Here is a 12,343-nt window from a genome sequence, read left to right on the forward strand (position 1 = left end):
TCCCAGACTCGAGTCTCAGTGTTCGTCCTTCAAGCCCTCTATTTACACGACTTGCTAGACCTTTGTTTTGCACAATACAAGAACTATGTACACTAACCACTCTGTTTTTCTTAGGTAGAAAGTTACATTTCATCATGAGGCCCTAGCATTGTTTCATCCTGACACGAATCAAATGAACACATTTCACAAGTGTATAACTTTGAAGGACTGAGTAAATATTTCATGCTTCATGTCAGCGAAGATAAGCTAGTTTGCAACATTCACCTTTAAGCAAGTCAATCATTTTCATTAGCCCTATATAAAAAGTCTAAATTTCTAAGGCCTACTAAGTCATTAGAACAAATTTCAGAAAAATGTAAGAAGATATTTTAAAAAACATTCGCGATGTTTAATTTCATTGCATGATTCATTTTGAAAGAGATGTCTTTGTCATACTTAATTTTTCTAGGATGATGTAGGAGTTTCAGCTTAATTTCCTGTAGAACATTTCTTTTCTACATTATTCCGGTATGTCTGCTATATACACACGTTTAATATGTGAAATTTCATTAAGGAAGTGTGTATTTCTAGTACATCTGGTCATCTTTGAATATTTAAATGGAAAGTGTCCATTTTCATCACATTTAAGAAGAATTTGAAGTGATATTCACATTCCTCTTAGAAAAAGTTCTGTATCAAGTATTCAAGAATTTCTGTGCTAAGAAATTTTGTACTGTGGGTATCTGTATATAAACTCTATAGTTCATTATGGAAATGAATTCTGCAACCTTTTGTTTCTCACTTTTCAACCATTTAGTTCTCTTTGGAACTCCACTTCTTACAATTGATGACCCCATTACATTTACTTCCCATAAATGCTCTTAAGAGCTTTATCTTCATTTTAGTTTTTCTGTCCTTATTTGATTTCTAAGAATTTACATGTATTAAAGATTTCATAGAATTTTAGAATATCCTGAGTTGGAAGGGGTCCATGAGGATCATGGAATCCAACTCCTGGCTCTCCACAGGATCACCCAAAAGTCACACCACGTGTCTGAGAGCGTTGTCCAAATGCTTCTGGAACTCTGGCAGGCTCGGTGCCATGACCACTGCCCTTGGGAGCCTGTCCCAGTGCCTGAGCACCCTCTGGGTGCAGAACCTTTCCCTAACCCCCAGTCTGACCCTCCCCTGTCCCAGCTCCATGCCATTCCCTCGGGTCCTGTCGCTGTCCCCAGAGAGCAGAGCTCAGCGCCTGCCCCTCAGCTCCCTCTCATGAGGCAGTAACTGATTGCTGCAAGGCTTGCCTAAAAATGAAAGAATTGGAATATGTGCACCATAAGGTGGAATCATAAGTCTTCAGTCATGCAACAGGAGAAATAGGTGCCTCAGGTTAAGAGACAGCCATGCCTGTGTAGTGGGCAGAAAATTTCTTAGGCTAGCAGATAACAAAAAATTGATCGTAAACATTACCTTTTTATAAAGCTTAGCATCAGAGCAGCTGCTAATTCTTAGGTTTCTCAGGTTTCAGTTCCATTCTTGAATTCTCTCTAGTCTTGTGAACGCCAGAGTAATCTGTAGCTGAGTAATGGTTGCCTGTCCATACTAAACATTTTTTTTTTCTGCAGTCACAGCTCCAGGAAGAGAGAAGCAGAGGCTCAACCTCCTATTCAGCCTAATAGAATAAAGGAGTGTTTCAGCCTTCTAGTGCACCAGTTGTAGTGCTCAAACCGCTAGATTTAAGACTAGTTTAAGGAATCATATTTACGTTGTCTTTTGCACTTTCCCTTCTGCACCTTTCCTGGGTTGGAGGAGAATGTTAGCATGACTAGTTAGATTTTTATACTGCTGTGAAGACATGTTTTGGACGGGGAGGTTTTTTTCTTCTGTGTTTTCTAGAATCTTTTGCTGAAGAGTTAGAGCTCTGTATATGAATTTATTGCTCGCTTTTCCATTAGAAAATCTGGTAACTGAAGCAATGATGATTTGTATAAAGCACCCATTCGGTGTATTTACCTATTGGGATCTTACATTCTAAGAATGTTGTATCTTGATCAGGAAGAGTTCCCATCCATCTTTTGAGGAAAATGAGTAGATTTGGGCTTATATTAGGTAAAAATAAGAGAAGTGGGTAAAACCTGCTTCAGGAATCTCTTTAAAGACAGAAGTTGGACATTATCGAGAGGCCGAAGAAGAGAAACTTGAAACTAGGATTTGTGGTGATTTGTGCTCCTGCCAGAGGAATAATATTCACAGTCATTACGGAAATATTGAGGTTGTGCTTAAGGGGAAAATAATTATATTGACCCTACTTCTTTTCAACAGAGGATCAACATCAGAAGATAATTAAATGGGTGGGTGCATGACCCATTAATTTATTCTCTCTCATTTGGAATTAGTATAGTGACATAAGATGTAGAAGTGGTATAACATGGAAAAGATGAAGGAACTTTGTTTTTCCACTTACTGTCTTTTTAACATCTCCTTCACTGGGAAACAGATTTGATTGAATAGATAATGCTTGGGACTTCTGGGGAAGGGTTACAAACAGCATCCTAGGAACAAGATGGAAAAAACAATGTATCCTAACAGAATAGAGGTGTAGGAGAGAAAGGCTAAAGAGCTATTGAAGACTAAAGCATGGTATAAAACACTGATTCCGGTGGAAGGAAAGAGAAAATAATTGAGAAGTAAAAGCGAACTATTTGAGAGAGAGACTGGATGATTAAAAAGAAATGCCTGAATTCAAAATGTTGAAATTCAATTTAAATTAGGAGAAAAATCATCAGGATATTCTGTGATTGTATGATTTTTCAATCATAGCTTTTTTTCAATTGACTGCATGCAGTTTGATCACCAACCTAGAACAGTTGCAATAAAAACACTTCTACTATTAACTTTTAACTTGAACTTGAAGATTTCAACTTGAAACACTAAATCTTGTAGTTGACATAGAAAAATAGAAGTATTAAAAACAAAAACAAAATAAAAAAAATAAAAAATAAAAATAATAATAATTTAAAAAAAAAAAAAAAAAACGAGTAAGAAAGATGCTTAGCCTCTCCAAATAGATCATCTCCTGACAAATATTTCTGAAGCTTAATTGTTGCTGAAACATGGCTTGAGATCATTTCAGACATGTTCTGGGAAGAAAAAAACACTCCTGAGGAGTGAATCAAAGTATTCCCATGCACAGTAAGGGACCTCTTGAGGGATCCTCTCAGAAAAATAGGCTTTGCACCTTTCTGCAACAAGTTCACTTTTGTCCAGAGTTATAATGGCTGAAGGGACTCTGAGTGAAATTGCAAGCAGTGTATATATATTGCTGCTACTTTGAGACAAATCACAGAATAAAGACTTAAAATGTATGGTAGTCAAAGCTATACGGAGTATCAATGAATTGTAGTTGAGACTTAAAGATGATCAGGAAATAAAGCTGGTTTTGTTCCAGGAAATTAGGCTGTGCATTCTCCTTACAATCTAACACATAGATTTGTGAAATGATTTTAGACTTGTTGCAGCTGGTGGTGGTTTCTTCAGCATGTCTAGCATGTTGTGTACTTCAGGGGAAAAAAATCAGATCTATAAGCAGAATATCTCTGCTGGTAAGCCTACATGTGAAATGATCTACACCAGCAGGACAAATGAGTGGTATAACACTTTCCTAAGAAAAATACTGTCTATGCGTAAAGCTGTTGTTGTCTGTTTTTTGTTATTCTCAGAGAATCCGCTGCATTGCCTCCTTGCCAGCATATACCACTCTCAGGCTCAGCCTCCTCCGTGTTGATTCTGCAGCTGTTAGGGGGAGGGAGAGTTCCTCTGCTCATTATTGTTTCTGAAACAGATTTTTCTTTCTTTTTCTTTCCTTTTTTTTTTCCAGCCTCCATCTTTATCTTTTAGGGAGTATTCTTGATTAATATGAAACAAAAAAATAAGCTGTGTTCTACCATAGCATATATGCTTATTAAGGCATTTGAAGGGGTATATATTCTGTAATCATTATTTGAAGGGAAAAAAAAGTTTGAATCTTAGTGAAAGGAGGGCGTATAAAACCTCTGGAGACTTAAGCCATTGCTTAAGACCATGTGATGTTTGCTTTCTTTTCCCTAAGTGTAGACACTGTGCTCTACCATTAGAGAACAGCAATTGCATTTCTTTTCCCTACAAGATCTGAACTGCTTGAAAGCTCTACTTCACCCATACAGACAGATATTGGGTAAACTTACACAAATATTTATTTCAGCTTTTTAAGCTGTAACAGTGTCACACTGTCAGACTAAAAAAAAAAAAAAAAAAAAGGCAATATCCAACTGGGTGATGTCATTAGTTTTTTTTATCTTTTCCCATGGCATAGCAGGAGTTACTTTAACTTGCTAGTCTCAGTCAGCTTCAACATGGGTGTTAGTTCTGCTCTCTAATATTTTATGACATTAATATGTAGTGTTTGATTTGTTATTCTGTCAACCTACATGTAAGTTTGACATATAATAGGTACTTTTTTTGTCACACATTCTAAGTGACTTGTTTAAATAGCCTTAGCAACAGATGGCTTGGTTGACAGCACAAAGTAGTTGTTGGAATTGCAAAACCCCACAGTACTTGGATAATTCAACAAATTTGATACTTTTATACATAACATACCTTTTTACTTGGAGGTTTTTAAATCTATAATTACCTGCTTAAAGCAACCTTGAATATCACATTCTGGGTTTGATTGCATTTTTAAATTGTTCCTTTCTTAGTACTGTATTAGATATGTTTTAAGGTTGCTCTGTCTTAATTAGGCCCCACTTCAAGCTGTCAAACTGCTATTGTTACAAAGTATTACCACTCCCTCCACCCACATGGTTTGCGGAGAGCAGAGTAATACAGAATTACAAGCAGACTTGAAATACAGTATAGCAAGATGAAGCTGAAGGGATGCATTCCTCCTTTTGAATCTCTTTCCTTATCCTGTGGATAGCTGCAAATTATTAGCATTTATGATTTTTGTTTCTAAATCAATTTTATAGCCAGTATATTTGCTTCAAGCAATTGTAATATAAACGATGCATTTAAAGTGCTAATTTGAATTAAATGCAGCTATCAGTGAGTGGTTCATGTTTGTTTTTAGTATTTCCACATGTGACCCCCAAAGGAATTAATGGCATAGACTTTAAAGGAGAAGCTATAACTTTCAAAGCAACTACTGCTGGAATCCTGGCTACACTATCTCATTGTATTGAACTAATGGTAAAACGTGAAGAAAGCTGGCAAAAAAGGCTAGATAAGGTAAGACTGTTTTTCTTTTATTGTTGTTGAAAAAATGTTTATTTAGCTTGAAATTTTGAGTGAGCTGTTTTTAACCTTCATATTCCTGGTATTGCTTGTATTTTTATGTACAGCACATATTAATTTTAGGTGTCGTTATCTATGTTGTCTTTATCTATTACTCCTATAAAATGTTAAAACCTTACCCTGAATGTTGGTAATACAGTAACATTCATCATATTTTGCAGTTCTTGTTCAGCTAGTATTCCTATATGTTTATATCTCTAGAGAACCTGACAGTATTCCATAGTAATAAGTGTATTGCTTGCAGCCTTCTAATAGAGATCTACATAAATATTCATGCTTCCAAAATGATGTGAGAATCTGAATTCTTTTAATTGTAAGAGATGGTGACAATACTGAGGTGAACAACCTGTTTTAACTTTAAATATCTCTTTAAAGATCTCTTTAAAGGTCTCATAATTTTTTTTACTTAAGGGATTAGTATAAAACATGACTTTAATTGGTTAATTAATTGGTTAATTTTTTAGGTGTGTGATGTTATTCTAATGGCAGTGATAGTTCATGCTAAGCCTGCTCAACCACTATAGCAACTAAAAAGGAACGGTGTCTTCTTTCTTCCAATGAGATGTGTTGGAAGCATGGATGGGGATGTACTTCAGGCTTCAATTTCTATAATCCTGCCATCACTGACAGGGGTTCTCTGCAGCCCTTTAGCCATTGTCTCTGCTTTTTTAATTTAGCATGTTTCCATATGGTATACCACACTTCAAATCTTGCTTCATATGTGTTAGTGATACATGACTCAAAGAATGAAGGCATTCAGACAAAATACATCTATGCATGAATCTTTGCCTCCGTGTTCCAGCTCTTCATACGTCAAATGCCTGATCCTATCTATCTGTATTGACACTTTCAGCAACGCTTACTTTGTAACCGATTTATAGCAGATCCAAGACTTGAAGGTTGTTCATGGTGTCACAGGGTAACTCAGGTTGGAGGAGTTCTCAGGAAGTCTCCAGTGCAATTCCTGCTCAAAGAGTTTGAAATCAGAGTGGGATGGTCAGGACTTTAAGTCTGGCTTCAAGTCTTCAAGGCAGGAGACTGCACAGCCTTTCTGAGCCGCCTGCTCTGTTCATCTGTCATTATGGTGAAGCTTATCCATGTTATAGTGAAAGTCTTCCTGTATATCCAGTGAGAACAACTCTTATATCTGCTTATCTTTTATAACCTTGTACCATAGGCTGATGTAAAAAGCCTGTCTCTGTCTTCTTGGTGATCTCCTTGGTGGTAAGGAAGACTGCTATTAGGTGCTCCCCCCCCCACCCCCCCCCAAAAAAAAAACCTCTTCTCTGGGCTGAGCACGGTTCTCTTGTTGATCAGATTTTGCTTATAGCATGGATTAAATGACTTTTTCTGGTCCTAGAGTAATATTCTAATACAGAATTTGAATTGGTTTAAGTCAGTTATTTCTCACTAGACTAATGTTAAACCACATTTTAGCTGCAGATTTCTTTTTTTAAAAAAAGGAATTTCAGTGTAGGTCTCATCTGACTGTAACACCATTCTTCACCAACAAAATACTTCACGCATCATGAGTAAATACACTTTAAAGGGGATCACGAGCTTATCTGGACATGTTTCTCCAGAAATTAAGTAGCAAAGACTTCTCAAAACTTGGTATGTTTAAGATTTTCTTTAATAAGCTTGCAAGATTTTTTGTCATATTTGTCACTGATTTTTTTTTTTGGTGTTTGCAGCATGCTCCTGATGAAGTTCTGTAATTCCAGTATAAAATTGCCTTTCATTTGGGTTCCTTCAACTGCTAGCCTTTTAGGAGAGATCTTGATTGGATTCATTAATACAGAAATGTGGGTTAGCATTGGCTAACAGCCAAATGCCCACCCATCTGCTCACTTACCACCCCACCGAGCAGAACAAGAGGAGAAAATAAGATGGAAAAGCTCATAGGTCAAAAGACAGATGAGGACATTGTTTACTAGTTGCTGTCATGGGCAGAGTAGTCTTGACAAAACAAAAATAAATTCATTGCCAGTTAAAATGGATCCAGTTAGTGGGAAACAAAAAGAAAAACACTGAAACAGCTTTCCTCCCTCATTTTCCAAACTCAACATTACTCTTTCACTGCAGCCCCCTCTACCTTCTGCTTGTTCTCCCTGAGTAGGATGGAGGTTGTGGGAAATCTGGTCTAGGGTAGGTCCTCCACACGCCACTGTTCCTGTCAGGAACGATCTGCCCTTGCATCGGCTTTCAGTGGGCCACAGTTTCTTCAGGAAATGCCTCTCTGCTCCCATGTGGAGTTCTTTCATGCATTGCAATGTGAATACCTGCTATGTAGAGAAACACCTCCTGTTCTGACCCTGACATTCCCTCTGCTGTTTATTGCTCATTGTTCCCTCTTCCTCTCTCCCTGCTGTGCTTTTTGCTGTTTCTTAAATAAGTTTTCACAGACATGCCACACGTGGCTGATAGGCTTAACTGTAGTGGGTCTGTTTTGGAGCTGGCTGAAACCGGTGATGTCTGTCATGGGGCAACCCTGACCACCTCCCACAGAGGGACTCCTGCAACTCCCCTAATAGCAGTGACTTGACATCTACACCATTCACAAGAATTTAAATACAGCAGTTACAACTCTGCTAACATTATCTATTGCACTTCTGTTGTGGGGCTGCTTTTGGCTTTTCATCATGTTGCTTTAGTGGCTCAGCACAGTGCTGTAAAAGGCTTTTGTATGACTTTGGATCTGAGCAAAAAGCATTGGTGCTGTCATCTGATAAACAGATGTAGGCAGAGAAGGGTGTTGATCTTTGTCCTGTTGGTTTTCTTGGGAGATGCCTATACTGTTCTGAGAAGGAAGTAAATATTGTGAGATGATAAAGTTCAATCTACATTCTCAGAGAGATTTAGAAAAGTAAATTATCTGAAGTTGGGCAGCTCCTTTGTGTTTGTTCTAGCTGGGAAGGTTCTTCTAAGTCTGTTCAGAAAAGCAGCTACAAGAGTTAAAAGAGATAGTCAAGTTTGTCCTTTGTGTGTCAACTCTGTAGGCTCTGCTTGGTATAGATTTGTTGCATGAAGAACAGGATCTGTGTCAGTGGCTAAAAGCAGTATTTTTATGAGCAGTGTAGTACTGTTGTAATTCAGCTCTCTTCTTCCCTCTCTAACCTCACTCTGCTAGTTTCCAGACTGCATTTTACTTGACAGAAAAAAGGCAAACATGATTAGTGAGAGTTCTCCTACCTCACAAAACTATACAGCCTCCAGGTTGTAGAAGGCCATCTTAGCCTAAAGATGCATGGCAACCATATGTATGCTGAACTTGAGGCCAACGTATTTAAAAATTATACCTTTGAAAATATGTACAAATGTTTAATCCCTAGTATTGGATCCATTGTTTTAGTCACAATAATATCCTTGTGATTATGCTTCTCTTGTTTTGACTACAGGAAATGTTTTTCTGTTCTTGTTTCCCTTGGTCTTACTAATTGATGTTAATGTGCAAGCTATCTTCTGAACACTAAATATTACCTAAAAAATAACACATTTAGGTTGTTGGTTTTTTTATGTTTGACAATAGTAACTTAATGACATTTTCCAGAACTTTAATAACGCCAGTAATGTTTCTGCTGTGTAATCACACAATTTCACAAGTTTGTTTTATTTAATCTTGTTAGCAGGAGAAGCTGGAGTGAAGAATAGTCTTTTGACGCTTTTGAGTTATCATTAATTCACAGATTAAAATTCACAGATTGAGGCTCAAAAAAATGGGATTTTGGCTTTCTAGGGATTTGGGGGGGACAAGTTGTGTATTTTAGTATTTTGTTTATTTCACAGTTTAAGAGTTCTGGTGAGACATATATGCTTTCTGTCAATGACTTAAACGAGTCATGCTTTCTGTATCTTCAGGACTTTACAGTACTTTCAAAATAGGTAAATTTCTAAAGTTTTGTGAAATGTTGTCAGCAGTTGTTGCCTGTTGTTGAAAGTTTCTAGAAGGGAAAAGCCTACAGTCAGAGATAGAGGTAATACTGTTTTCATCCAAGTGGTGCTTTTTTCTTAAAGTTTTCCTATGGAAAACTCTACTATGTTTACAGCACATCAAAAACTACTGCTTTACTTTTCAAGCGTCTCTTTAGAAACAGGAAAATATGTAATTCATAGAGAATTTAACTACCAAATTCCCAGTTGTCAAACTCAGCCTGTCAGTCTTGATTAAGTTTTCTGCTGGGTCTTTAAAGTTCCAGATGGGTTGCTGAATACTTGCACTCATATCTGCAACTAGCATTATGTGGTGTCCAGCTGTCACCTAGACTGTTAACACTTCTATGTGAAAGTAATTGTGAAAGGGGACAGAGTAGCATCTTATATAAGAAAGCTAAATTCTGCAAGAAATTCAAAAGTGTTTACAGCTTTTTTTCACTAGGATTATCTGGCAGTATGCAGAATTTGCAGAGGAAATTCCAGGCTGATTCCAGCATTACTACTACTTAGTTCAAAATATACAGTGACATAGACGTCACCAGTGGCTCTAATATAGTCATACACCTATTATGAGAGAATGATGTTGAGCTGTTAGTCTCTGCATGGAGTTAATGAAATTACTCACAAGGATCCTATGCCAGCTAATTACAGATACAAGCTTACGTGCTGTGACTCATTAGTATCTTGCAACACTCAACAAGTTAGCTTTTTACCAGTTTTACTCTTCACCTTTTGTTGTCGCTGCCCAAGCATCTATGCTGAGGAGGTTATATAAACCGTAAGTCAGGTACCAGCTCTGGCCCTCAAAGAGCTATGACAAAAAGTATCCTCAAGGTAGCCAACTTCCCAAGCTTTATATTATATATGGATATTTATGGACACGCACAATGCACACGTGCAAATAAAATGAGAAAATAGCTTTGCAAACTTTACTTGGAAAAAAGCTACACTGATCATTGGGTTATGTACTGTTGTCAGCCAGTTCATTCATGCTGCATCAAATGATCATGTAATTTTGCAGGAGACAGAGAAAAGGAGAAGAGCAGAAGAAGCATACAAAAATGCTATGACAGAACTGAAGAAGAAGTCCCACTTTGGAGGGCCTGACTATGAGGTACAAATTCCACTTAAGATTTCTAAAGATGCCAGAAGTTTTGAATATTGACATGTTTCTCAGAGGAGTGTATATGTAAATCAAGCTGTTTGGCTTACGCAAGAGTGTTCATGCTGTTTCAGTTTTTCCAACTTGCAGTCTGAAAACCAGATTAATCTCAATCAATAATTTTTTAGAATGCAAGTTGGTCTTCACCTCAGATTTCCTTATTCTGCTTTTGTCTAGAGCAATTTGTTTACCAATATTTCTGGTGATTTTTGATTATTTTTCATACATTTGATTCTGTTCCTATGCAGTAGTTTTGTACTTGTCCTTTGTAATGGGTCATCTGTGTAGGTATGTAATGTGCATATGAAAACCCTAACTTCAGAGGCAATCCTAGAATGTCAAGTTCAAATTCAATTGGTTTTTAACTTCTCACTTCAAGTTTAAATGTGATCATTTAAACACCTTCTAAAGAATAATAAAAGCTAATGCACCTATAATGCAGTTTGCATAATTTTTAAGAAATTGAACCCTTCGTGATCATTACTCAAACACTTGTTCCTATGCAAAAATCATAGCCTGAGCAATAGTAGCAATATGTTGAGGTATTTAAAAGGTATTTGAATGTATTCTGCTGATTGTAAAATAAAAAGATGGAGGAAGTAGGACTTCATCTTCCTGGTTACCACCACTGCTGGTTCTCTCAGATATCCCTATTACAGTGTTCTGAAGTTTGCTAAACAATTTGTTTTACAATACAGTAACAGCAGTAAACTTAGCTTTCTTAAATTACCATTTTATTTATTAGACCTGAGTTTTTAATACATGACTCAACTCTACCTGCTGCTTTGTTAAACTGTTGTTTCCAGGAATTATCAAGAAAATGATTCCCAATATTGTATCTTGTTTTTTTGAGTGTGCATCTGAAATCTACTCAAGGCATTGGAATATTCAGAAGTAGATTAACTGCACAGTTACATTAATATGCTCATTTTTCTGACACACACCGTAAACATTGAGATATATGTTAATTGAAACCTATGTGTGATGTCCAAGTGTATTGACACTTGCTCAGTTTCCTGTCTCTTCCTTGTTTATATAACAACCTCTTAAATTATAGTTAAAGGGAAGAACTTCCTTTAACAAGCACATTTTTCAGATGAATTGAAATCTAAAAATATTGTTGAAAATATTGAAGTCTGTGGAAGAATTTAATTCTGTCAGTTGTATGCATAATATGCAAATATGTATTTCTAATATTAAACTTAACTTGAACTCTCATATCTCCAAAGTTCTAAACTAGTTTTGTTTCTTATGCCCTAGGAGGGTCCTAATAGTCTGATTAATGAAGAAGAGTTTTTTGATGCTGTTGAAGCTGCTCTCGATAGACAGGATAAAATGGAAGAACAGGTATTGATGCTTGAAAAATGTTGTAATGATGGGCAGTTCATGGAATACATCTGTGACATAAACTCAGTCCTAGGGTACATCTCCTGAAACATTTGATTTTTGTGTTGACTCTTTTAAGTGGAATTCAGTTCTTAGTATTTGTACAACAAAAATAGTGTTGTTTAACACTAATTTTTAGAAAATTAGTTCGCACCTTACATAGAAAAGGACAGCATAAATATTAACCTAACTGAATGTCTGTGGTTTCTAGTTCTTGAGTATATTGCTTCTGTACAAACCTTTCCTGTGTATGTAACTGATGCCTGTTCAAATGAGGATACCAAACACTGTAGTTGTTTCTCAAAACCAAATTACTGCTCTAAAGTTCTTTTGGCAGTAGAAGTGGCAAGGATCAAAAAGGGTTAAGGTGAATGGCATGAAGTATGTAGAGTATAAGAATATGTAGTAGGATATAAAATGAGAGAGCATAACAAACTATTGTATCCTTTGTCTTACAAGTGTCTAGGCTTATGAAGGTAATGAATGCAGTGACTAGGTTAAGAAGTATTAGACTTCTCAGTGAACATATAGTACCCAAAAGAGTTTACC

The 12,343-nt window shown here is 36.6% G+C and overlaps 1 protein-coding gene across 3 annotated transcripts in view; it reads left to right on the forward strand.

The window, feature by feature from the left end:
* Positions 1-12,343, forward strand: part of CERT1 (ceramide transporter 1) — an 80,620-nt gene that overhangs the window by 52,816 nt on the left and 15,461 nt on the right. For all 3 annotated transcript variants that reach the window (XM_035309579.1, XM_035309580.1, XM_035309581.1), the window contains 3 exons: positions 5,090-5,247; positions 10,268-10,360; positions 11,669-11,755. In XM_035309579.1, coding sequence (XP_035165470.1) covers positions 5,090-5,247; positions 10,268-10,360; positions 11,669-11,755 — 338 coding nt within the window. The remainder of the gene's footprint in view (positions 1-5,089; positions 5,248-10,267; positions 10,361-11,668; positions 11,756-12,343) is intronic.

The sequence above is a fragment of the Oxyura jamaicensis genome, chromosome Z (genome assembly GCF_011077185.1).
Source record: "Oxyura jamaicensis isolate SHBP4307 breed ruddy duck chromosome Z, BPBGC_Ojam_1.0, whole genome shotgun sequence".
Taxonomy (NCBI): Eukaryota; Metazoa; Chordata; class Aves; order Anseriformes; family Anatidae; genus Oxyura; species Oxyura jamaicensis.